This window comes from Suricata suricatta, chromosome 8 (assembly GCF_006229205.1).
Source record: "Suricata suricatta isolate VVHF042 chromosome 8, meerkat_22Aug2017_6uvM2_HiC, whole genome shotgun sequence".
NCBI lineage: Eukaryota > Metazoa > Chordata > Mammalia > Carnivora > Herpestidae > Suricata > Suricata suricatta.
The window spans coordinates 13,089,168-13,116,833 of record NC_043707.1 but is presented as its reverse complement, the minus strand read 5'-3'; the positions used below and the strand labels follow the sequence as shown (position 1 = coordinate 13,116,833).

At 52.3% G+C, this 27,666-nt stretch overlaps 1 protein-coding gene across 5 annotated transcripts in view; it reads right to left on the bottom strand.

Annotated features, from left to right (window-relative positions):
• The window catches only part of XYLT1 (xylosyltransferase 1), a 291,549-nt gene that overhangs the window by 64,702 nt on the left and 199,181 nt on the right, over nt 1–27,666 (bottom strand). For all 5 annotated transcript variants that reach the window (XM_029948070.1, XM_029948068.1, XM_029948067.1 and 2 more), the window contains exons 4-5: nt 9,914–10,086; nt 8,771–8,973 (exon numbers count right to left, since the gene is read on the bottom strand). In XM_029948070.1, the coding sequence (XP_029803930.1) occupies nt 8,771–8,973; nt 9,914–10,086 (376 nt within the window). The remainder of the gene's footprint in view (nt 1–8,770; nt 8,974–9,913; nt 10,087–27,666) is intronic.

The window sequence follows — 27,666 nt, the reverse complement described above, 5'->3', positions numbered from 1 at the left end:
CCTTGTACATTGCTGTGGAAAATGGTAGTGGAAAGCCTTAAAAAATAAAAAACAGAACTACCATACAATCTAGAAGTTCTACATCTGGGCATTTACCCCAAACACCCCCGAAAGCAGAGAGGCCAAGAGGTATGTTTACAGCCATGTCCACAGCAGCACCACTGGAAACGGAAAGAGCTGGAAACAACCCAGGTGCCCATCAGTGGGGGCTGAATGGGGAGCAGAGTGTGGGGCAAATATGCCTGTGGTGGAGCATGACCGAGCCTTGAGAAGGAGGGAAACGCGAACTCCCGCTACAACACGATGGACCCGGAGGACACTGCGGTACGTGCACCAAGCCAGTCCCCAAAAGACAAATACCGTATGATCCCATTTATAGGACGTACGAGAGGAGTCACGTTTGCACAAACAGAAGACAGAGGGCTGGCCGCTGGGGGCTCGGGCGGGGAGAATGTAGACTTGTGGTTTCCTGGACACAGAGCTTCGGTTTTGCGAAATGAAAAGGGCTCCACAGCCTGGCCGTCCGGCAGTGCAGACGGACATCCTCAACCCTGCCAAACTAGACGCTTAGAAATGGTTCAGAAGGTAAAGTTTATGTGACGTGTACTTTACGACGATTAAAAGCCCAAGAAGAGGGATCGCAAGGCACATTCGTCCACGGTCCTCCCCCGCATGACCAGGCTGTGCCCGCTGCCTCCCGCTCAGTGCTGTCCTGAGTGCTGGGTGTGCTCTGTGAGTCTCCCCGGTGGGGCGGTCCCGCACAGGGTGGGGTCCTGGTCCCCAAACAGAAGGCGGCGGCTGGGCTCTGTGTGACGAGAAGACTCAATGGCCGCTTGCATTCTGGAAGCTCATGATCACTTCCAGGACTCCTGCCTCCGGAGAGAACAGGAGAGCCCCCGGGGGGTCGCTAGGTGTGGTTCTGGGGGTCAGTGGAGTGACTACCTCCTTCCCTGCTGGCCTCCTCCCAACTGTCAGCCACAGCAGCCCAAGTGCTCTCTCCACACTGTGAAGGGCATTTCTTCTGGTTAAAGCCACACAGCTCAAGGCTAAGGATTCAACCACCCACCAGGTGATCCCAAGTCCTTGCAGGGACTGGCCTTGACCTACCTCACTGGTAAAAAGGCAATTCTTTACTCTTTGTGTTTCAGCCACGTTAGCCTTCTTCCAGCTCCCCAGTTAGGCCGAGGTCCTTCCTACCGCAGGGCCTTTGCTCATGCCATCCCGTTCCCGGAACACTCTCCCAAGACCCCTCGTACTTCTGCTGGGAAACGGCCACCATCACGCACATCTCAGCTCATGGCCGCCTCTTTAGGAGGCTGTCCCAGGCCCCCAGGCCAGGTGAGCTGCACTTGCTGGGTGCCCTTACACGCCTGCCTTCCCTTCAGAACCCCCGCCTTGCCTTGTAACAGTGCGTTCCTCTGTGACATCATTCTGAGCAATGCCCACCTCCCCTCTCCTGATAACGAGCCTGTCACATGCACAGCCCCTACCGCGTGCTAAGCACCTCACGTACAGGAACTCATCTGACCCTCTTAGCAACCATACGGGTGGTGCTGTTACTATCCCCACTTCACAGATGAGGCGATTGAGGCACTGACACATTAGGTGATTTTCTCAAGTCCAAATTCACACAGCTGGGGAGAAGGGGTAGGATTTGAACCGAGGTGGTCTGGCTCAAGTCCGCACCCTCGACTGACCTCTGATGAGAGCAGGGTCTAACCTTGCTTCTCCTCACTGCTGAATACCTCCTGCCCAGCCCAGTGACCGGCACATAGTAGGTGCTCAGTACACATGTGCTGAGTGACTGATGAGGTCAGAAGGAGCCGTGTTTCCTGGACTCACTGCGGGAGCAGAGGACTGTTTTCAGCTGCCTTCAGATAATGGAGGATGATGGATAATGAAGAAAGGAGGCACGCTTCATGCTCAGACCCTAGGCCTTCACCTTTCTGCCTTCAACCCCAAATCTGTCTCAACCAACCAGAAGCACCGGTCACCAGGCTGAGGAGGGCCAGGCTGAGAGGGAAAGGTCACTGGGATATGCCAGATCGGCAGTGCCACCCGGCATCCCCAGGGCTCAGCCACAAGAGTCCCTCAGGCCCAGGGCGGCGTGTTGTCTCAGGTGAAGGAGCCACAACTTCTTAACCCAGACGAGGCCCCGGTTCACGGCCCGCGGCACAATGAAGCCGAGAGACGGGGCGCATGGGCAGTTCTGAGAACTCCAGCTCCAACAGCAGACGGACAGACCGACGGCGGTAGATCCACACAGTGGAACAGCAGCCAGCCATACGGAGGAACGAAGTACTGATACCTGTACAACATGGACGAACAGAAAGCCACGCTGAATGGAAGAGGCCCCATTGCAGAATGCCACACACCGGAGGGCCCCATTCGTACGAAAGGTCCAGAAAAGGCAAACCCACAGACGCAGATTAGCGGGTGGGGGGATGGTTGGCGGAGGCGAACGGGGAAGGACAGCTTAAACAGACACAGGGTTTCCTCCTGGGATGAGAAGAATGTTCTGGAACTGGCCAGAGGTGCTGAACGCACTCCATACCATGGGATCAAACTCTTCAAAGCGGTTAATCGTGTGGTAAGTGAACTAAAAAAACAGTAACAACGAAGTTCTGCCACTTTACTGGCTGTATCCTTGTAGTTGAATTTTGCCCTATCTTTGTGCCTGTTTTTTCATCTGAAAAACGGAGATACCGAAAGTGTACTTCGCAGAGCTGCTGTCAGGACGATGTCCAACACTCAGCATGAGGCCGGGGACATGCAGTTGTGCTGGTTGCGATCTGCTGTAAATGACGAGCCCTTTGACCCGCTGAGGAATCACTGGGCAGACCGACAGACTGACAGGTCTGGAAGCAACTGTACACCGTGTCTGGGCATCCGGACGGGTTCACGTAACTTCAAGTCCTAGGCTGACCTGGCTGTGTGCTGTGCCTATCACTCAGGGTCTGACATCCTGCAGAATTTACTGGAAGTTCTGTTTTATACGAGCCTCCTCAAATTTTCTTACACAATGGAAGTCAGGTTTTGAGGGATGAGGATTAAGACAAGATACATGCTAGAGACGCCAGCAGAGGGCCTAACGCGTAGCGGGTCACAGTAGGCAGTTGTTGGATCTGGATGGCAGGTTGGCTCCATCGGTCCTACGTAAACACCAGTGTCCGGAACAATGGAGACACCCCTGACACCTGCTTCCTGTCTGTGAGCTGGCGCTTCCTGGTGAGACACCACAGAATGGCCCCTGGCTCTGCGGTCTTAACGACGGCACTTTGGGTCTACGGTCAGGCGTAACTTAAATGTCCACAGGGTGGGTGCCGCCGGTTAGACCTCACTGCAGCGGACCCATGACAGGCAGCATTAGGAGACCCCAGCTTTAGCTTGGAAAATTTCAGTGCCGTGTCCCCTGCCACATACGGGCATGCACAAGTGCACACACACCTGCACACCAGACAGAAAGCGAGCCATGGGGGCGCCTGGGTGGTGGCTCGGTCAGGTGAGCTTCCGAGTCTTGGATTCGGCTCGGGTCATGGTCTCGCAGTTCGTGAGTTCAAGCTCCGCATCGGGTTTTATGCCGCTGACAGCATGGAACCTGCTTGGGATTCTCTCTCTCCCCTTCCCTCTACCCCTCCTGCTTTCTCTCTCAAAATAAACAAACTTAAAAAAAGAAAAAAGAAAGAAAGCGAGCGATGGACACACTCAGCCCTCCTGTTTCCATCTGCTTTGTCCGGGACACAGGACCTGGTGTCGGGGAGAGAGTGCGGGGTCTGTCACCACCAGCTCAAACCAAGCAGCAGCGCAAAAACAGTTTTGGTTTTGTCCTTGAGGCCCATCTAGCTTAAGGATACTACCTAGTGGAGGGACGCTTCCCGACTTAGTCAGTAGAATATACCCAACAAAATCATCATGTCCTTCGATGACTCAGGACCTAGCTGGGTCTCAGTGTTTGAAAACACCTATTTTCATCCCTGCCTCGGATCCGTAACCAACACCAACGAGAGCCTACATGGGCCAGGACGTCACGTCACAGCAGAGCGAGAAGGTTGGGATTCCTGCCATACACTTAGCTTGTATTTTCCAAATACAGGGCCATGGTTCATGCTCACGAACAAGTTGGTTCTGTCCCGTTTCTCTTGAACATTCGGTGTTCATCGTCTAACTTTGCTCTTCCCGCTTTTAAGAGAGACGGGAGTTTGAGTAATAGTTTACCAGTCTTTTCTTCAGTAAAAGGAACAAAGAAAGCAACTAGGTTGATGATGAAGTCCTGCCTGTGAAGCCCACATGATTCCACTGCTAGAATAATGATAACCTGTGTTTATCCAGAATTTTCTATGTGTCAGGCACTGTGTTAAGCCCTTGATGTCCACTATTTCCTCGACCCCTCCTAACATTCCTATAAAATAGGTGCTAACCTCGTGTCCCTTTCTTAGGTGGACAAAGTGAGAGGCAGAGGGCAGAGGCACATGCACCTGTCCCCACGGCAGCGTGGTGGCCCAGAATCTGCAACCAGGCAGTCTGCGTCCAGGGTCTAAACAAGGCTAGAGGCCAGTCAAGATCAGGGAGTCTTTATGACTTAAGAGGGGAAGAGTGGGAGCTGGGCAGGGGACACGGGGATGTGATGTCACAGAACGGCTTGGAGTAGCCATCTGGGGTGTACTCATCCCTTGGAAATCCCCTAGGTTTTGAGAACCTCCTAGAAGCTTCTGGCTTGGGCACTCCTGCCCCTGTGAGAAGGCTCCTAAGTGTGCTCATCCTTCCTGGGACCAGCGAAGTTGTGGTTTTGGAAGCTACAGATGGAGTGGCAGATGGGAAGTGAAAGTCTATCAGAGTTGCCCAGGATAAAACCATTCATCTGCAAAATTCATATGTTTTTGCACGGGGCGACTTCACAGAAACAACGGCAAGAGGAACCAGCAGTGCTTGATGCAGAAAGTGCCTCTGGCCATGAGGCTGGCAAAGTGAAGTGGGCAGAAGTGCTGGCGGGGGGGGGGGGGGGGGGGGGGGGGGGGGGGGGGGGGGGGGGGGGGGGGGGGGGGGGGGGGACTGGAACCCACAACAGTGAGGGTAGAGGGGGAGAAAGACAGACAGAGGCACGGAGAGACCTGGAGCATTAAAGCTAAACAAGCTAAAAATACCATGACTCCCTTCTCTGGAACCAAAATAGGTTTGGCACACGGTCTAGGAATGGATTGCTGGGCTCCTTGGAAATATAGGGAGTTCAGCCCTGGTTACAGCTCAGGAATTAACAGTGGACATTTACTGAGCCCTTTGTAAGTGCCCGACACTCTGCTAGGTTCTATTATCCTCTCCTGATTTCACAAAGACTGAGTTTACTTGCAGATGGTCACATGGCTAGTGAAACCGGCGAAACTCGGACTCAAACCCTAAGGCAATGGATGGGACTTGGGGCGCCCACCCCCGGGGATGCGCAAGTGCCAGGGATCCTGACGACCTGGCCCAGGTGGTCGTGTCCACCGTTGTGGCAAATCAGCACCAGGCCCCTAGGGGCAGCCTCGAGACCTGGTGTGAGTGTCCCGGGAGGGGCCCTGGACACAGGATTGCCCACCGGACCTCAAGAGGGCACTGGCCGAGTGCCACAACTTGATCTAGGCTGAGGTGACCTCAGCCTCCACTGGAGGTCCTGAGGAGCAATGATCAGACTCGGGACAAGAGGTGACCTTTCTGCCTTCAAGGACTTCTCTCATGGCATCCTCTGCAACCACTGCCTGGCCCAGCCTGAGGGGTGGGGCGGTTTCCTGCTGTGTGCACCAGGTAGCCTGGGGCCATCCTTCCACTCTGGCGACTTCCCCATGGAGGCAGAAGGAACACCAGCCTTGCAACGGAACAGAACTGGTTCTCAGTGCCAACCTACCATGTATTTCCCACAATGCCTTGGGTCTCAGTTTGTCCTTGCATCCACCAGGTTTGCTTTGGGGGCTGAAGGAAGTACCTACCTGCTTAGATGTTATGCTCAACATCTGAACGCAGTCCTTTCTTGGAAGACAGAGAGACAGTGTCCTAGCGCCCCCCTGCCCTGTGCTTCTCTACTCTCAAATCCTCCCGTTCTCGTGTTGATTATGTTCCATCCATTTATAAATTTCTCAAATGCAGCAAGTTCAATCTCTGACCCATGTCTTATCCAGACTGTTCTCTCTTTCAAGAAGTGTTTTCAAATGGAAGTGTTTTTGCCCCTTGGGGACATTGGGCAATGTCTGGAGACATCTGTGACTGTCCCAAATAAGTGTGTGGGTGGGGCAAGGCACGACCGAATCCAGTGGATGGAGGCCAAGGGCTGCCGCTGCTGTCCTGCTGAGCACAGGACAGTCCCCACAACAAAGTCACCCAGCCCAGTATGTCCTTAGTGCCCCGGGGGAAATCCTAGTCTAGAATGATCTCTTTCTCATTTGCCTGACAAGCAAATGAGTTCAGTTCTCAAGTCAAAACTGCATGTTCAGCGGCCTTTCTGACCTCCTGACCATGTCCACCCGGCCCATCACCCCCTTGCTTTCTAGCTCTTTCACACCTTGTAAGGTGCCTCTAATTCTACCATCTCAACTAGGGACCCTACTACTAGGTAGGGCGTGGGGTGCTTTTGCTTGCTAAATGCCCAATTAGTGCCCAGCATAGGGGCTGCTTAACGAACGGCTTGGAATGGGCCTCTGAACAAATGGGTAAGTAACTAAGTGAAAATCTGCCAGCGATGTTTCATTATCCACTTACCTTGCCATCCTAGGAACAAAAGAAAACAGGTACGTTTCTAAGAATCATTTTTCTCCCATTCAAGGGTGCCAGGAGGACCCTGGTTAAACTGGCCAAAGACTGTGCCCTCCCCAGGTCCCCACCAGGGCCCAGGGCCTTCAGCCAACAAATGCCACCAACCAAGGGCGGAAGGAGGGCACCACGAATCGCATCGTGAAGGAGACGGAGACCATTTCTAGCTTTAGGTAGAGAACATCCCTCCACACCTCGCATCTTATTTGGTTCCTGATTCAAAACCCAAACTCCTGGGGATGTGTGATCTCAGTATTTGATGACATTGACGGTTTAGGTGTGATCACCATGTGGATATTAGGTTAAAAGAGAGATCTCATCTTTCCGGGAGGTGTACGGAAACACACACACAATGGCATGGTGTCTCGGGAGTGTTTCGGTGGGGCTGAGGGAGAGTGGAGGGTGTAGACACGTCAGCCCCAGCCACAGCCTGATTCCAGCTGAAACCCAGTGATGCGTTTACGAGGGTTCCCTGCGCTGTTCTCAGCACTTGTAAGCATGTTTGAAAATTGCCCTGATAAAAATGTTTTGTAAAAAAAATTTTTCTTATGCTTATTTATTTTTGAGAGAGAGACAGAGAGAGAGACAGAGAGAAAGAGAGAACGTGAGAACAAGCAGGGGAGGGACAGAGAGAGAGGGAGACACGGAATCTGATGGCGGTTCCGGGCTCTGAGCTGTCAGCACAGCGCCTGACGTGCGGCTCATACTTATCAACTGTGAGATCATGACCTGAGCTGAAGTTGGACGCTTAACCGACGGAGCCACCCAGGCGCCCCAAAATAAATTTTTTTTTTTAAGATGCCTTCATGTGGCACTTGGGTGGAAGGTGCTGTCCTGACCCAACACCTTGCACCTCCAGAGAAGACAGGCCCCCACCCTTCACTCCCCATCCTGTTCTCCTTTCGGCCCCACCAATAAATCAGGCTGGAGGATGCAACACAGTCAAGCGAAGAGCTGCCTTCTGGCAGGAAGCATACTTCATTTTTCCCTCTTACAAGATCTACAGGGGTTTCCTTTGCTTACGGCTTATTTTAAAGTGCAGATCAATGTTCGGGCCAAGGGCCAGACGTTCCTGGGGGCAGGTGAGCTTCTCAGTGCCGTGGGGCTGCAGGCGCGCAGGCCCACCGCGGGAAGATGCCGGAGGACAGCTTGCCATTTGATACTTTCCTGCGGAATCTCCCAGTTTTAACACATGGGCAAACCACTGCGCTGTTAACAGTTGTTGGGGACCAAGCACACAGACCCATGGATGTCCAACAGCCCCCAAACGCACGTCTGTGATTCTGCTGCGGCCATCGCAACTGACCTCCCTTCCTCTACTCTACTCCCTTTTCAAACACCTAAGTCCAACCTTGTCCTAGCTCCCAGCAAACATGCCAGTGACTCCCAGGTTCTAGAACCAACATCATGTCACCGCAGGAGTCTCTGACCTCTTAGCACGCTATCCCTTGCACACTCTGTTCCAGCCACACTGAGCCCGTTGTCCGCCCCCCCCCGCGCAGTGGCTGCGGTTCCCTCCACCTGGACCACTTTCCCGGCCGGAGCCACTCAGTTCTCCTCTTCGTCTCCGTAAGGACTTCCCCACCACTCTCACGAAAATCCCAACTCTCCTCCTGCCGTGTTCTGCTCTGCTCTCCTCACGTGCCACTGTACTGATTTTGTTAGTGGGTCCCCCACTGAAATGGAAGCTCCACATGGGTAGGGATTTTGTGGTCTCTTCAGTGTACCCCTGAAGAGAGCTGGGAAAACCAGGCACTTGGTGGATAAACTCTTGCTGGATGAGTGAATGATCGCACCCATGATGCTCAGGTCCAGGGTGGATCCTGCGGCCAAGACCTCACGTGGAAGGTCTCCACGGCATGTCATGGAGGCAGATGCTTCTCCACACTGGTGGCCACGGGCCTCCGCCTCTGGCTTCACAGCTCTGGCCCCGGAAAGCAAGTGGAGGCCGAGACCTCAGAGCAGGCTGGCCTGGGGCCACGGGCCGCCTTACCTGATGGGGTAGTCGGCTGCACTGAGGTTGATGAAGAAGTCCCAGGGCCAGTCGGTCATCTCCAGGAGGTCCCGCATGCTCTGCAGGTATGTGGACAGCAGGCTGGCTCCGCCCCAGATGGTGGCCATCCTCCAGGGCGTGACGCGGACGTTGTCATACTGTCGGGCGAACCGGAGCACTTGCCGATGCAGGTAATTCGAGCGCTTTTCCCGGGAGAGAAAAACGGACGCTCAGCAGCCCGGAAAACACGCGGACGTGACCCTTGGCCTCTCTCTGTCCCCACCGTTCTCCTTGCCAGGGCTGCTGAATACATGGGGCTTTGCCACATAACTGGTTCAGGCCTGCAGGGGCCTGCCACATTGCTATTTGAAAATTTATTCTTTTTAAACATTTATTTTAGGCACTTGAAATGCAGATTCCCTGGCCTCACCTCTGAGCTAATGGTTTGCTCGGTGTGGGCTGGTGCCCGGGGTGCTGCATTTTACTACAAGACTGAGGCATGTGGTCTGAGGATAATAAGCCAGGAAGTATGACCGGGTCTAAACCTGGTGCATATTCTGAGGGCTGGAATGTCTCCATTCCCTTCCCGGAGTCCCGCTGTGATCAAGCATCCTGTTTTTCCTCTTTGACTACTGACATAATCATGTCAGGTCAGCGAACAGAAACCTCTAGCTCAGGGGTAAGCCTGCCGCAGGGTTTTATAAATAAAGTTTTATTGGAACACAGCCGCATACACTCATTTATACATTTCTTATGGCTGCTTTCACACTACAGTGCAGAGTGTAGAGCCCACACAGCCTAAAATATGTACCGTGTGGGCCCTTCCAGGAAATGTGTGCCCACCCCTGGGACAGCCACCCTCACAAAGTGGCAGCCACTGCCCTGGGGCAATGAGGTAAGGAAAACAATGTTTACAGAGAAAGTCTAAAGTCACAGCTGGGAGCTTTGAAACCAACACACATTCATTCTCATTCTCTCATCCTCTCTCTCTTCACCCGCCACCCCCTCCACCCCTGACCAGATGCTCCAAGGCGAGGCAGCTGTTTAGACTACCAGCCTTGCCCGAGAGGAGGTCAGCTTGGAGAGAGGCAGACAGACCAGCACGAAAGCCAGCAAGGGGCGTCCGCAAGGCGGGTTCCTCACCTTGTCCACGTGGATGTAGTAGAAATGGTCTTTGTGGTAAATGGCCTTGAACATGCGCTGCAGCTGGCGAGAGGCGCGGCCGTGGACCACCAGGACGAAGGCGATTCTGACTGGGTTGGCCAGCATATACTCCACCGAGTCCTCGTCCCACTGAACGTTCTTGTTGGCTTTGCCTGGGGACAACCCAAGAGACCACAGAGGCGGGGTGAGGCTCAGAGGTGCTTTGGTGAGGGACAGGGAGTTTCTCTCAAGCTTCAGCTTGGGGACGGTTTCAAAGGCATGGTCATCACATCAGGCCCTGAAACCTAATCCAGCTTAACTAGGCTTGTCTTGGATACTTACAACGTCCTGGTACAAATGTGGGGGACTGTGAGGTGCATAAAGGCAGGGTTCCAATCCCCAAGGAGCATTAAAAAGCTGATGGAGACCTAAGCACACGTATTAAACTACTGGACAAGGCGGGAGGAAATGAGACGTATAAGAGGTCTATCTCTGAAGTGTAGGGGACAGAGGAGGTATTTATGAGCTGGGTCACAGAAGATACACGAGCCAGCTTTGCCTGTTCAGCATCCACTCTGCCTTCTCCTCCTCACAGCATCCTTTTTGGTAAACACTGCAGTAAGAACAGATAATGCGGTATTTGCCCTCTTACAAATTTAAGATCACAGTGTAGTATTGCTGATTCTAAGCACAACGTTAGAAGATGTCTAGACCTAAGTCATCTTGCATAAATAAAACTTTCTCATCCAGGACATTGGGGGGCATCGTCCCCTCCTCCATTCTCGGTCTACATGGATGGGGAGGGTCTCCCTCCATGATCAGTGACAGGGAAGGTCCCAGAGCTGAAGGCCTGGCCAATCAGAACACTGCGTCTCCCTGGCAATAAACAGTCTGTACGGTTCAGAGCTGGATGTGTGACCCAAGGAAGCTAATCAGCCAAGAAGACAGAATTCCAGACTTTTGTTGGAACAAGTAGATTAGAGAGGCTCTCTTTCTGGAATATATGAACTTTCAAGACTCTAAGAGCCCATTTATCCCCACATGGAGACAGGTTTTTTTTTTTGAGAGGAAAGCCAATGCAGAGGAAGAATTGCCAAGTGACAGGATCATAAGGACCCCACGTGAGTTAGCTCCCTCAGTCCGGCTGGAGACTGGCCACCATCATGCCCTGGTGGCCCAGATCCTATACCAGATCTACCTACATCCTCCTGGTTCCATATGTCTTTTATCCTAGAAGAGCCTTGAAGATCCCTTTCCCCCTCCTTTGTCTTTCAAATACTCCAAGGGCAGGGTTTCAAGGAGGAACACAGTGCATTGGTTTAGTTCATTACAACGTTGACTAGAGCCTTCCCGCCTTTCTTCTGCCTGATTTCCTTTGGGTCCCCCCTGATTTCTTCTGGCTTGTAGGTGTATGAGACTCAGAACACTGGAGGTGTCCCAGGATGCCAGCTTGGAAATCAGAGAATGGGGAGTGCTTAGTCTGGAGCTCAGGAGATGGGGAGCCTGTCAGTGGCAAGCTCCGTGACTGCCAAGTGAACATGGCTCCTTCTCTACTGTTCCAGAGGACAGGACGAAATTACATGGATGATGTCCCGATCACACGGCCCAGCCTTTATGGCCTGCATGACCTGCCCTGTGAAGCTCTCTGTGCCCGGACTGCCTTACTATCTACCTTGCTGCCTGGCCTTCTTCCTTTTCCTTGAGCCATTTCGTTTCTGCCCCAGGGCCTTCTCACTGGCTGGTCCTGATGCCTGGCAAACCCTCTCCCTTAGATCTTTGCATGGCTCCACCTAGCCATTAGGTCACAGCTCAACATAAGACCAACTGCCCCCACCAGACACATCACCCTCCTTCACCTCGCTGTGTCTCATTTTTCTGCATAGCATTTGATACCATCCGAAATTGTTTATCTGTTTACTTTCTCATTGTTTGAACACGTCACTAGAACATAAGCTCCAAGAGATGATGGGCTATTTCAGTGTTGTTGGTCACTGAACATTCAATGCTATGACACAATCAGGCACACATCCGGTTCTTGTTGGAAAAAGAAGGGATAGCAAGGTACATTTTGGCTTGGTACCATAATAACAATACATCATACTGAGCACTGACCAGCCTTTGTCATTCATTATTTCACTCAATCCTTTTAACAACGCCGCAGGGTAAGCACTATTATCCCCATTTTGCAAGTGAGGAAACCACAGCTTAGAGAGGCCAAGGGATCTGTCTGTTCAAGGTCATAATGTTTCACTTATTCAGCTAGATTCAAACCCAGGTCCATTTCCAGAGCCTATGTCTTTAAACACTAATATACACTACATCACCATACCTAGACTTGGGAAAACATTTTTAATAATTCTGTTTGTTCAAGAAACAAAGAGAGAAAGAAAAGAAAAAAAAAAAAAAAAGACCAGAGGGGCTCCTGGCTGGGTTAGTCGGGTAAGCACCAAGCTCTTCATTTTGGCTCAGGTCACGATCCCAGGGTCGTGGGATCAAGCCCTGTGTCAGGCTCTGTGCTGAGCATGGAGGGTGCTTAAAATTTTCTCTCCCCCTCCACCCTTCTTCCCTGTTCATGTGCTCTCTCTTTGTCTCTCTAAAAGAAAATAAAAAACACCCCTCCCCATTTCTGCTTTTTAATGAAATTCCCGGTAAATTAGTCACTGCAGCTAGGTGGACATGCATTCAAGGCCCGTCACAGGTGCTGCAGGGAGGACTCCCCTACTGTGTGGGAAGCTGACTCTAGGTGGCCAATAAGATCACATCTTTTCATCCGCCCATCCATAATCCAACCACCCGTCCACTGGATCCCAACCACCCATCCAGCAAACCATTCAACTACCCAGCCAGCACAGCGCTCAACAGCTTATCATCCAGAAAACCAACGATCCATTCATCCACACAGCCATCCATCCATTCATCACCTTTAAAACCATCCATCCATCCACTTACCCATCATCCTCAAAGCAAATCATGCATGTCCCCGCTCTCCCAACTATCTATCAACTCAGTGATTCATGCAATATTAACTTAGCCTGTACTACATGCCAAGTACTGTGCTAGGTACCAGTAAGGTAAGTAAAATTCAGGGGGAAAAAAACATCCTTGCCTTGGAAGAGCTCGGCCAACTGAGGAAAGCAGAAGACAACGGTCAGCTGTTTCAGGACAGAAGTGTGTTTAGGTTGCCCTTGGAGTGGGGAAGGAGTGAGCGGTTTGACTACAGGGCCAGGGGGCACCTTAGGAAGTTGAGCTCAAAGCTCCTGAGCCCTTCTTTTTCAGCACTCATGCTGGATCCTAGTGGCTTTGGCTCCTTGGCTGTTCAGTCAGTAGCTGCAACCCTGGGGTAATCATGATCTTGGCTCTGGTTGAAGACAGACCGAGCAGCAACCAGAGGGTTATCCTAACCGCCCTGCAATCTTCTCTCCAAACCAATCACAAACACCCTGGGCTGTCCTGGTGATGATAGGAGAGGGGCGAGCCTGGAGGACTCACGTCCCTTTAAACACTCATGCAACCATTTATTTATCCATCCATCCACCCACCCACCCAGCATCCCTAGTCCCTCCCACATGCCAGCCCCCGACACAGCCTCGAGTGCAAAGACATGCAGGATGTGAGCCTGCTTTCACGAATGGATTATGAACGGACTAAGGCATGGGAGAATCCAAAGTAAAAAGATCATGTGTAAGAAAAGCTTATATGTCCCTCCCCATGGCCTAAAGGCGGTGTATGATCTTCCCCACGCTGGGTCCTCTCTGTGCCTCCCCTGGAGACTCTTTACTTAAAGGGAGGAACGTTTAAAACCAACAGCTACGAGCGCCTTTTTTCCACCAGGACCTCACTGGGTGGGTTTTCAAAGGCCTAAGTGTGGCCCACGGCTCTGTATTTTGTGGGAAGCTCACTCTGCAGGGGCTCCTGCTGGTCCTCAGGTCACACTGCTTGTCCCTGCCCCACTGGGTGACTGGGTGATCTGGAGCTCCCAGCAACTGCAGCTTACTGGGCCGTTGGGGTCAGGCGGGGCTCTCTGGCCGTGCGTATCTCTGGCCCTGTTGCTGACGGGGGAATGAACGAATAGAAGGAAAGAACGTGTTCTGGACAGCTGCTGCTGGGGTCCAGAGCAGCTGACATCATCTGAGGACCTGCTACTCACCAGCACTGTGCTCCTCACGGGGCGGGGGGAGTGCAAAGTCAGCCTCTGAGGCTCAGAGAGGGCAGCACGTGTCTCCAGGGTGGCACAGGGAGCGAGGACAGAAGCCCCAATCCCGTCTGCTACTTGCACCTACTCTGCACGGAATCACGGACTAGGGAGACAGGGAGGGATGGCCTGAAGTCCGTGTGCTGGTCTTTTTTTTTTTTAATAAAGAAATTTTTTTAATGTTCATTTTTGAGAGAGACAGACAAACAGGGCACAAGAGGGGAAGGGGCAGAGAGAGAGGAAGACACAGAATCCGAAGCAGGGCCCAGGTTCTGAGCTGTCAGCACAGAGCCTGATGTGGGGCTCAAACCCATAAACTGAGAGATGATGACCTGAGCCAAAGTTCCATGTTAACCAACTGAGCCACCCAGGTGCCCTCTGTGTGCTCGTCTTTAAAGAGGCTTGTGCACTGATGTTGAACAAAGCCTTTTGTAACTCTTTAGGATTTGAGAAAGAAGAGCAGCTTCACGGACAGACAGACACAGATGTGGATGCTTCCCTTCTGAAGGAACCAACCCCCAGGAAGCCAGGCACTATCACCCCAGCAGCAGTTCCTCTGGACTGAACGCCATATGCCATCCCCGGGTCAGACAGCTGGTCTGGAGAGTCATGAAGAGAAGAGGGAACAAGAAAGCCCAGGTTCCTCTGGAGTCCGTCTATTTTGGGGTGGGCAGGAAAGAACCAAAACACCTGAAGAAGAAGACACACACACAGAGGTGTAGACAGGGCTGAGGGGCAGGGACACAGACACAGAGAGACAGAGAGCAGGGGCACAGAGAGGCCACGCTCCCAGTAAGAGAAAAACGGAGGTAGAACTGCCTGCAGAAAGACCTCCCGTTCCTCCCACATACGAAGGGAGAAACCTACAAAGAGATCTACACGGAAGCACCGAGAAGACCCTACACAGGTATAACTGGAGACAAACGCATGTTGTCAGGAACACACACACAGAGACATGAAGAGACAGAGGAAAGAGGGGCCACGATGGAAAAGCTGGATCCCCTGAACCTCCGAACACACCGGCCACCCCTAACAGCAAAGGCAAATGAACCCCCAGAATGGCAAGGGTGCAAAAATGCCCCCAGCCCTCGCCTGCTGCTCCCTCGCCTGTCCGGCCTGTCTCAGGGGCCCAGCGATGGAGGCAGGGGCCGAGGCTCAGAGAGGAGAAACACTGTCCCGGAGCCCCACCCAAAGCAGCAGGACAGCCTCAGGCTGGCTCCGGAAACGCCCCTGTAACGGCCCCCCACTCCAGCACATCAGAGGACCTTGATGCGTTTTCCTGAGTAACACGAGAGGGAAGGAGCGAGTTTGGAGCCTACATGGCAGCCAGGTGGGGGTGCTGCTCCAAAGGGCTGAGCCTCACATGATGCCCTTTGCCAGATGCCCATCACCAGCTTCCTATTTTAGTGGCATGCCCCTGGCTCCTGTAATGACCTTTCCGGCAACCTGCTCTGACATGGTGGGGGGTGAGGGGGACAAGAAGCCACACCGCAGACAGGGTGGAGACGGCCCTCAGCTCACTCCACACCCTGGCCACCACTGCGGGGGGCTGAGATCCTGAAAAGCCTTCCATGCTAGGAGTAGGTCTTCAACAGACTGTGGAGAAAGTCCCAGCACAAGCCAGAAGTGGAGAAACATTCTCTCCCGTGCTGCTGGGCAGGGTGTCGGGGGACGGGCAACTGCCACAGCTTGGCCAGCAGTGAGGCGGCCGCAAGAATTATAATTTTAAATATGCATGGCCCTTGAACCAGTAACTCCACCCCCAGGAATCTATCTTAAGTTTAGGAGAAGACAAGTGCGTAAGTCTCTACATATGTAACGCTGTTTTGTTCATTTTTTCATTCATCTGGTGTCTTGAATGTGCCAGGCATAGTTCTTGTCATATTAGTGGATGCAAGACAGTCCTTTCCTGAATGCTGCTTAGGCTAGTGGGATGGAAAGCCAATACAAAAAGTAAGCAAATAAAAATACAGTTGCAGATAGAGATAAAGGCTATGAAAAAGGGAACAAAGGCATGTTAAGGGGAAGGGTTTATTTAACCATGGTGGCTGGGAAGGCTGATGTGGGGACATGTGAATGAGCTGCGGATAAAATGAGGGAGCGAGCCATGTTATTATCAGGGATAAGGAGGATTCTGGGCAGCTGGAATAGCAAGTGCAAAGGTCCTGGGGCCTTGACCTCAACAGCGTTTATAATGGTCCAACATAGGAACCGTCCAAAAGGTCTTATTCCTACGTATTGATACAGACTGTTGTCTAGAACATACCAAGCGAAAGAGAAGTTCTAGTAGGTGACCCCTAACATTTTACAAACATGCTTCCAAATATTAACAGAGGTTCATATGGTGGCATGCAGTTTTCCTCTCTTACAGGTTTCTGCATTATCTGCACTGGGTAAAATGGATACTTTTATCATGAACCATAACAAAGGTGATGTCTAGTTGATAATTCTAATACTGAACTGTTTATTGAGTGCTGCTATGTGTTAAGCAATTTCTGTCTATGGTTTTTTTTACTTCTATGCAAGCCCCTATGAGAAGAGTTACTGTCCCCCTATTACATGTAATAGCTGTAATTACATGTAAACCCAAATACTGCCCAGCTCCTAAAAAACAAAAAACCCTGATGCATTTAACAATGTAATCAGGTTCCTGCAGCCCCAGACAGGAAATAAGAGGAAGAATCGGAGTGATTAGGGACAGCGGGAGAAGTGACTTCAGACCAGTGTTAATAAGCCAGGTTTGTGGGGAAGAATATCAAGTCTGTTTCTGCGAAGCAGGTGTGAAGGCCACGCCAAGTGAGTCACGGAGAGTTCTGGTTTCTGTCTGTTCTGCGCTCCGCCTGTTGCCCCAACTCTGCCTTTCTCATCACGGTCACGGGTCAGACAAGGGCTATGTGATGCCTGGGCGCCAAGGAGGGGGCCAAGATGAAGCTGCTCTTGCCGGGGTTGGTGTGGGGGGCGGATAAAGTGATCTGGTAACGACCTGGTGGGAACACCACCCGGGAGGAAGAAACAAGGTGCGGGGCTGAAGAGCGCTGGCCCCGGTCAGGCAGCCCTTGGACAAGTCACACAAGCTCTCCAAGCCTCAGGTTCCCCGTCTATAAAATGGGCGTGTGATCGTCACAGCATCTGAATCACATGAACGCTTGTGTTGGGCACCCGGCACTGCCTGTCATGCAGGAAATGCTCAATCAACAATAGCGTCCGCACGCCAGTGTTCGCGTCCTCTTTACTAGGCCATTCATCCACAAGGATCGGCATCGAGCTTGGTTTAACTAACGGTCCCAGTTCCAGGCGCAACCCCGGGGCCTCTCAGGCTCCAAGAGCTGAGTACACACAGCTCCCAAGTAAATGTCCACAAGCCGGGTCCTCAGCAGCGTGCGCCTCAGACCGCCATGAATACACGTGGCCAATGGGAACGGCTTACGGCCATGATCCTTTTGCGGCGAATCCCACTATCAAATCATTACACCGTACGCCTGAAATGAACGCTGTGCGTCAATTCTATCTCTATAAAAAAGTAGTAAAAATAAATACAACACCCAGGACACTGCTAAAATAAAAAAAAAAAAAAAACCCAAACCCAAACCAACCAGCCACACAAAAACCAAATGCAAAGGAGTTGATTGGAGAGTTATTCCACCAACAAAGCCCTCAATGCTATTTATACTCTGAAGGGGCTTCTCCAGCCTGTGGCCAGAGAAGTGGCTTTCTGCCTTCGTTTCAAATAAGAGGATTGGTCGGGCCGTGGAGGGAGAGACGTGGAGACGGGGCTGTGTGCATGTAGGGCTCAGGTCAGGAGGCTCCGAGCTGGAGCATGACCAGCTTCCTGCCGCCCGGGAAGCTGTGTTCAGCACCCGCATCCAGCTCTGGCTTTTCCCGGGAGAGATTTCGGGAAGTCTTGGTTCTTCCTCTATAAAATGGGATGGTTACTTGGTAGCTCTGATCTTAAATTTTTTTTAATTTTTTTAATGTTTTTTATTTATTTTTGAGAGAGAGAGAGAGATACAGTGTGAGCAGGGGAGGGTCAGAGAAAGAGGGAGATACAGAATCCGAAGACAGGCTCCAGGCTCTGAGCTAGCTGTCAGCACAGAGCCCAATGTGGGGCTCAAATCCACCAAAGGTGAGATCATGACCTGAGCCAAAGCCGGACGCCCAGCCGACTGAGCCACCCAGGCTCCCCTCTGATCTTAAATTTCTTGAGGAGCCTCCACACTGTTGTCCACAGCGACCTCACCATTCTGCATTCCCATCGGGATGGATGTGAGGACATGATGCTTGGGCCAAGAAGTCCCTCATGGAAAGGCAGATACGGCACGACCCCCCCCCCCCATGAGGTGTTGGGAGACTCAACTGCAGAGAATCAAAGGGTGGAGTGGCAGCTGCCAGAGGCCAGGCCGGAGGGAAAACTAGCCATGGGCAGAAGGTGTCAGGCCAGCCAGAGGAATAAGGTCCAGGGACTGGCTGCATGACATCGTATCTTGGATCGGCGGTACTGTGCACTTGAAGATGTGTTCAGAGGATAGATCTCATGTTGAGTGTTCTCCCCAAAATCGGATAAAGAAATGTACAAAAAAAAAAACAGGGGTGAGCAGTCCACCCCTGATCCCCTGAACTGTGAGGTGATTGCTGACTGTGGGCGGGACCTGGCTTCCTACTGGCAGCAGGCACACAGCGCAAGGGCAGGGGTCCTGTCACTCGGAAGAGGGCCCCTGACGGTTCGAGAGTCTTTGTCAGACCTGGGTAGGGGTGCCTTCCCCACGCTGGGAGATTTCAGTGCGGAATTCTGGGGATCAGTACTTGAGACTCTGGGGATCAGTTCTTGGGACATACCCAGCGCCCAGAAAGAAGTCCCGCTCTCAGTGGCTTGGAAAGCTGGCGTGGTGTGACGGCAAGTGCACCAAAGGCCCCAAGTCTGGGTCCCAATCCTGCTTCTCTGGGACCCAGCCACGGGACCCTGGGCGAGTCTTCTCCCTCCCTTGACCCCTATGACCCTTACAGAACAGTAATGATGTCTAGGTAAGCTGAGCACTGAGTATGTCCCATGCAGTATCCACTCCCAGTGTCGTCATTTAATGTTCCCAAGGTCTAAGGAAGCAGGTACCAAGGGGCGCCTGCGGGGGGCTCAGTCGGTTCAATGTCTGACTGAGGCTCAGATCCTGATCTCACAGTTTGTGAGCTTAAGCCCCATGTCGGGCTCTGTGCGGACAGCTCGGAGCCTGGAGTCTGCTTTGGATTCTGTGTCTTCCTGTCTTTCTGCCCCTCCCCTGCTCGTGCTCAAACTTTCTCTCAAAAATAAACAAACATTAAAAATGTTAAAAACAAAAGGAAGCATGTACCAAGATCATAACCCCATCGTACCATGTAAGATTCTGAGCCCATGGGGGGCATTGAGTAACAGATGAGAAGTTCCCTTCTCTGTAGAGGGCCAGGACGAAGACAAACACTCAGGTCTGCCAGGCTCCAAATCCCGTGTTTCAGTCTACCAGGTGAGGGAGATGAACTTTCCACAGTCTGGGATCCGACCTTAGAGAATCAGCAGCATCACAGAGAAAGCGGCCTCCTTGAAAGTCAGAGCGGCTTCCCTGACCTGACCTCCTACCCCCTTCCTTCCTTCCTCCTTCCCTCCCCTTCCCTTCCTTCCTCTCTCCTGCTCCCCCTCCTCTTGTTCTCTTCAGCTTTATTGAGGTAGAAATGACATACAAAATTCTGAAATACTTAAAGTGTACACTGTAGTTCTCTGATACACACGGTAACAGGATCCCCCCATCCATCTAGTTAATTAACACATCCATCACCTCACCTATTTATTACCTGTGTGTGTGGGGGGGGCACATTTAAGGTCTACTCTCAGCAAATTTCAGTGATACCACACGGTGTTATCAACTACGGCCACCGTGTTTGACATCAGCCGCTCAGAGCTCACTCATCTGAGAACTCAGAGTTGGCACCCTCTTGCCCACCTCTCCCTATTTCCCCCACGCCCCGGACTGCAGCCACTTTTCTACTCTATTTTAGTAAATGTGCTGCCGAAGCGAGCACCCTACTCCACTTTAGGAGTTTGGGTTTCTCCTCTTCTTTTTTCTTTTCCTCCCTCCCTAGATTCCACAGGTTAGTGACACCATGCAGTATCTTTCTCCATCCGGCTTGTCCCGCTGAGCACAACGCCCTGGGGCCCACCATGCTGTCCCCACCGCACGAGTCCCTTCTCTGCCACGACCATTGACACAACCCTGCATACCGAGGCCACATCAGTTTGGTTCTTCATAGCTGTTGGGTCCCCGTGGGCCGAGGCCAGGGCTCACCTCTTCCAGGGCGCCACCACCCCCCTCCCCCCTGGCCTGGCACACAGCGGAGCTCAGGGCGGAGGCCTCAGCCAATGAATGACGGTGGAGGAAGCCGGACAGCTTCGCCCAGGTTTGGGGGCCGGGAGGCCGAAGTGGATGTCACAGTGACTGTCTCCACTCATCTGGCCAATGGCCAAGCGCTGGGTCTCTACTTTTCTCTGTGGCTTAGGGCATCTTGGGGGGCCCCTGCTGAGGACAGGGAAACATCCAGCTGCCCTCCAGCAAGGGGGCGAATTCCATGCCATCAAACTGCCACCAGCTGGACTTAGGGAGAGTGAGTGGAGAGGGTCTCACAAAGGGACCCTGGAGTCGGGAGTGGGGAGCTGGGAGAACTCGGCTCCAAGGATAGAGCCGGCCAGGCCCGCACCCCTTGGGGCTCTGGAGCAATGACCCCTTCTCAGCAAAGCCATCCTTGACCCTTCCCCTCTCCCTTCTTTCGTGTCCCCTATAGGCCCTCCAAGCATCCTGAACTTCCTTTTGTGTAAAACTGGGCCCAAGTGCACCTAACATTTACCATCGTCACCATCCTTCAGTGTGCCGTTCAGGAGCATTAGGCCCATACACACCGTTGTGCAACCGCCCCCATCATCCATCCCCAGGACTTCTCCATCTTGCACAACCGGAAACCACAGCTCCCAGTCCCTCTGCCCGCATGCCTGGGGCGACCACCATCCTCTGCCTCCATGGATGTGACCGCTCTGGGAGATTTCACGGAAGTGAGATCACAACAGGCGCTCTCCTGTGCCTGGATTTGTCCACTGAGCATGTTTTGGGGGGCGTCATACATGCTGTCATAGACAGCAGGATTTCCTTTACCTCTAAAGCTGAGTAACATTCCTTTGTTAAATACAGACCACGTTCCAGTTTATCCACCCATCTGTCGGCCAAGAGCTGGTCTGCTTCCACCTTTTGGTTCCTGAGAGTGACGACAGTATGGAAATGGGTATTCAGAGATGTCCGAGACCTGCCTTCGGTTCTTTTGGGTCCATCTCCAGAACTGGACTCGCTGGAATACGGACTGGAAGCTTAGGCAGGCGACGGGGGTACGGGCAGCACGGAATAACACCGAGCGCATTTGCACGGTTGCTGCCTCTTTATGGCAAGCGAGAGCAAGATTTCCACTTAGGGCAGTGATGCAAAATTACTCTGAAAATAAAACTGACTTAAGTAAAAATGAAAGTGAGTCTCCTGCCATGAAAACATTAGGAGAATAATAGGGCAGGTGGAATGTGAATATGGGAAAATCGTGAAGAGGGGAGAGGTGCGAAGGAAGCTTGAGGAATATTAATTAGACTCCACAGGCTTGCTTCCCCACCTGGGACGTGCTGAGTTTGTTAAACAAATGAGAGGAGGTGAAGGCCAAGTACAGGCTGATGCCTGAGCAGCCCCATACGTCACGGAAGGACTCATGGGTCCTTCCTCCTATCCTTGCCTTCCCGGCTCCAGGGAACCAGGTTTTGTTCAGGGTTTTTCTAGGGAGGCGCTGAGGGACCCATCTTTTCCTGCTAGGGAGACGGAGCCATGGCACCGCTGAAAAAACACCATCCTTTCGATTTTCACTCCAATTTGTGGGGCACTTAACATTCATGAGGCTCCCTCAGAGGTTCTACGTCTCGTAGAAATGCAGCACACGGAAATCATCCCCATTCGTGGGTAATTGTCCTGGGATCAGAGAGGATAAGGAGCTTGCTCAAGGTCACAGAGCCAGGAGGTAGAGAAGAGATTGGGGTACAAGTGAATCTGACTTCAAATACCATGTTCCACGTCCAGACTTTGCCTGGCAAGTACCTCAGCCTTCCCATCTCTGCCGGGGCTCCCACGGGGCCCGAAGGGGCTTCTCAACCTCGCTCGGCACAATGGCTATTGGGGGCCAGAGTCTTCCTGTGTGCTCTAAGAGGCTGGGTCGCATCTTTGGCCTTTTCCCACTCGACACCAGTAGCCTTCTCCCCAAACGTCTCCACACAGTGACAAATGTCCCCTGGGAGAAGGGACTACCTTGCTCTCCCCTGACAAGCACTGCTCTAGCACCGTTCTTAAAATATGGTCTTAGATCCCCAGCATCAGCAATACCTGAGAACCTGTTGGAAATGCAAATCTCAGTCCACCCAGAGTCCAACCTCTGACTGTGCAACTCTGGGCCTAGGGACCCGTGCTGTGCATTTTATTGAACAAGCCTTCCAGGTGATTCTACTGCAAGCTAACCCCCCCTACTTTTTTTGAGTCTATTTATTTTGAGAGAGAAAGAGAGAGAGAGAGAGAGGGAGGGAGGGAGAGGAAAGGATGGAGGGAGGGAGAGAGCACTAGCGAGCGGGGTAGGGATAGAGGGAGGGAGGGAAAGAGAGAGAGTCCCAAGCAGGCTCTGGGCTGTCAGCACAGTAGGCTAGTGATTCCTAACCCTGGATACATGTTAGAATCACCTGAGCAGCTAAAAAAAAACCCAAAAAAACCAAAAAAACCAAAACACCAAAACCCAACCAACCCCATGCCTTGTCTCTACCCCAAGAAATTCTAAGTTAATGACTTTGGTGGATACCAGTATTGGCAATTTTTTAAAGCTCCCCATGGAGTCTGATGTACAGTGAGGGTTGAGGACCATATTTGGACACCTTTTCTTTTCAGCCACCTTCACAAGACCCATGTCTCAAGGTACAGCTCGACACCTAGAGACATCTCAGGACGGCTCCCTAAATCCCCGTGGCTCTGCCAGACACACAAGCCTCACTCACTGTTATTTTCCTTCCACTCTGAGAAAATGCCCCCTCCACTCCCAACCAAGCACTCAGGAAAGGTTCCCGCTCACTGATTTCTTTCCCCCTCCATTCAAGTCTGGAGTTATTAAACCACAGCCCATGGCTGAACCGTCTTATTGATTTTATTGTCGAGAGCCCTGGGATATTCTAATGATGTACTGCTCCATAAATGGAAACTGGTGGGATAGATATTGATGGCGTATGGTACATTTCGCCGCAATTCACTGGGTCCCAGTCACTTTGCCTGTGACACATCATCTGTGAAAACGCTGCGCTCGGTCCTGCAAGCTCCTGTCCGGCCCGCCGATGTCACTCTTCCCGGGCACTGGGAGGAAAGAGCCTGGCTCCTGCTGAGGGCCAGGCCCCCGGGGCTGAAGTTTTCTCAACAGACATTATTTCACTTACTTCTTACAGCAGAATATTGTGGGGAGAGACCCTGATTAGTCCTATTTTACAGGTAAGTTAAGACGCACAGTGCTTGCTTGACCTAGCTAGCTCATACGCTGTGAAACCAGGATGCAAATCTGTCAGCTGTTAAAATGGGGGCTTTTAACTTCTACTGTGGGATGAAGGGTTGGGTCCCCAAACCCCAAACTCCTGTGTTGCGAACCTAATGCCCAAGTTGTTGGTATTAGTCGGTGTGGCCTCTGCGAGGTGATTAGGTGAATCATTAGGGAGGAGTCCTCACGAATGGGACTGGGATTGTGCCCAAAGAGCAGAGACCTTGGGGGCTCCCTCACCCTCTGCCAAGTGAGGACGTGAGGGGAAGACGGCTGCGGAGGAACTAGGAAGCAGGTCCTGAGCACACACGGATCTGCTGTCCCCTCTCAGACTTTGCAGCCTCCACAAGTATAAACAATCTTTCTTGTTCTTTACAAGCCGCTGGGTCTTCGGGACTTTGTTAGAGCACAGAGGGCTAAGACAACCCCCAAGCCGAACTGCACGTGGAGACTCCGCCTCCTACTGTACCCGACCGCCCTTCCGATGGCCTCAGTGCTGATGGATCGGTCACATCTTCTCCCTTTCTTAATCAGGGCTTCTCGACAAAAACAAGTGGCACTTAAGGACAGTTTCTCTATTGGGTGGCGTTGTCTCACGCATTACAGGACGTTTAACATGGTCCCACCCAGTGCCCCGCCCCCTCTACATTTCCCAGCGTCCCATCTCGTGATCAGTAGGACGAGAACCTCTCATCACATGGGGAGGCAGGAGACTTGGCCAAGACGGCCTACCTCCTTCTTGGCATCACGGACTGTCACCCTGGAAAGACAGGATGGCCAAGGGGACACAAGTGTGGCTCTGAAATCCATGAGGTCTGGGTTCAAACCACAGCTCCATGCCCACGGTGACTCTGGGAGGTGGGGCGGATCATGACACCTAACATGGGTTCATATACCGACTCCTGCCGGCAGGGGGCAACCCAGGGAATCACCCGGGGAAATGCGCACCACCGAGAGGGGCTGTGAACCTGGGGCCATTCTGTCCCTCCCGCCACCTGTCTTCTGCTCTGTGCTCGCCTCAAATTCCTGACCCGCATACTCTACCAGCATAAAAAAATGCAGTGTTCTACACGGGGCGGTTTGATACTCAGAAACTGTAACTCGAAGGAGCACGTGTGACATGCCGGGCAGGGATCTTCCCGGGAGCAGGTAACAGAGACATGCATGTGCCACTGAACGCCTTGGCTCAGGAGGGGCACACCCTCCAGAAGAGAAGACCCACAATGAACACCTAAATGTTCCCCAGACCATTTCCACGCCAGGAAGAGAACCCAACGGTGGCCATATTACTATCACCTTAAATAATGACACGCGAGGGACTGCCTTCGGGTTCTTTCTGCCCCTCTCCAATTTTATTTCCCACTGCGCTCGCCCAGCTACCCTTTCCATGAGGCTGCAACCTAGTTTAACGCCATCGGCCCACTGCTTCGGTTCCTCACTGTGCTGAGGCACCCTTCCCTTTCTCTTGCTGTTTGTACTGAATCGTGTCCTGCACCCAGAGTCATATGTCGAAGCCCTAACCCTCAGGTGACCGTACTGGAGGTGGACTGTGAAGGAGGGGAGAGGAAGTGGGGTCACATGGGATCAGAGCCCTGGTCAGAAGAGACAGCAGAGAGCGTGCGTTCTCTCTGCCACGTGAGGACACGGCAAGAAGAGGTCGTCTGCAAGTCACGAACAGGGCACTCACCAGATCGCGAGCGGCTGGCACCCTCATCTTGGACTTCCAGCCTCCAGAAGTAAGAAAATAAGTTTCTGGTGTTCGAAGTGCCCAGAACTACTTAAGACACTACTCAGGGAGGTCAAGGGATGCATTTCTTAGGCCAAGATCCAGGATCTCCAGGTAAAGGAGTTCGTTAACTAGGTAAGCGGGAAGGGGAGAATGTCCCCCACGTAGAGGGATCAGCACGTGCAAAGGCCGTGAGGAAAGGCATGCAGTCAATGACAGGACAGGGAGGAGGGCCAGGGTGGGCGCAGCACAGAGGCCAAGCTACAGCGCAGGGGGAGACTGGGATGAAGAGCCAGCAGGGACATCACACAGGGTCTGGGTACCGTTTTAAGGACTACAGTGCCAGTGAGTGACAGGCCATCCTGAGGCTGGTTACGGATGGCTGGGGAGTACATGGCAGGTGGGGCCCATTTCGCAGGTGGCAGACAGGGCGGTGCGGGGTGCATGCGTCCCCGGTGCAGAGCTGGGGTGGCGGTGGGGCGGGGGACAAGACCCACACGCTGCGGTCTACAGTTTGGGGGTGTCGAGAATGTGGCTTCATTCATGCTCCCCGCCTCTCTGACCCCGAGGTTGCCATTTGCAAGTTCTCCTGAGCGCCTTCCTGTCGCTTGACATTTTCATCTCTGTCCTTCTCTCCTCTCCTGAAGGCATGCGCAGGCTCAATAAATACTGCTGTGCAAAAATGCAGCGACTCATCTATTTTTATTACAAATGGAGCCACTGAAGAGGGAACGGCTCTTATTTACTTCTCAGGGTAAGGGTTTTGACAACAGGTTTATTTTCTCCAACTCACCAAGGACTGGAAGAGGAACCCTCTCAAGTAACAGTACATTAATTAATGCCGAATTGGTTGAAGTTTTCCTAATAAAAATCCTTATAGTAATCACATTATGGGCCATTAACGCTGTCTCCTGATCATAAACCATAAATACATTCTGCAGGTGCCTTCTTTTTAAAACAGGACGCTCCCCCAAATTGTGGCCATTCGTCACGTTAACGCTGTCACATCACACAGAGTGGACGGGGGTGAACACGCAGGCTTGCGTTTGTGCGCTGGTCACTTGGCCAGGCTTGTTTGTGGGTCGCTTTGTTTAGCCCCTGCAGCAAACTCACTTGGTAAGAGCCACTACCGTCCCCATTTTACAGATGGGGAAACTGAGGCACAGAGGGAGTGGGTCAAGTGCTTGGGGCCAAACACCTAGGGAGTTGTGGACTGGGATGTGGACCCAGGCCCGATTACAGGATACCCTGCCGTCCAGCCTTCCAAGAAACCAGCCCTCAGTGGATTTAGAAACATTGCCATCCCCTTGGCCAACTAACCCCATGGCTAATATGCTATTTCATTTCTCCTTTTTTAAATGTTTATTTATTTATTTTGAGAGAGAAGGGGAGAGATAGAGAATCCCAAGCAAGCTCTGTGCTGGCAGCACTACATGGGGCTTGAACTCATAAACCACGAGACCGTGACCTCAGCTGAAGCCAAGAATTGGACACTCAACCGACCGGGCCACGCAGGGGCCCGCCAGTTCTTTCAACAGCAGCCGTCAATCCAAGGCAACATGAGGCTTTGTTCCTAGAGGGCAGGGATTAGGTTTTCTGTCCTCCTGCCTCTCCAAGGCCTAACCAGATGCCCAGGGACAAAGCCAGGAGCACCGACACACACTGAATACATACATTCCTGTTGAAGGAAGACACAGCTATCAAAAGACAAGTACCAGGGGCGCCTGAGTGGCTCAGGCAGTTAAGGGTCCGATTCTTGATTTCAGTTCAGGTCATGATCTCACGGTTCATGGGTTCAAGCCCCACGTTGGGCTCTGTGCTGACAGCTTGGAGTCTGAAGCCTGCTTTGGATTCTGTCTCCCTCTCTCCCTGCCCCTCCTCTGCTCATGCTCTTTCTCTCTCTCTCTCCCTCTCAAAAATAAATAAATATTTAAAAACAAATTTAAAAAAAATTAAAAAACCCACAAACATGCACTGGAGAACTCATGGCAATGAGGAACAGGGAACCTCCCAATTGCACTTGGGATCTCGACAGACCCGTTTCCCTGCAAGGGTGAGTGAGGCCTGGGTGTGGGGCCATGCTCCAGAGCTGCACCTCCCTACAGTTAAAGGAAGGACCTCACGTTTAACTTCATCTAGATTCATTCATTTGCCTGCTCTGGGTGTTTCTTTGATTTCTTTGCAGATAATATCTGCTCACTGTAGAAAATTCAAGCATGCAGAGCAATACAAAGGGGA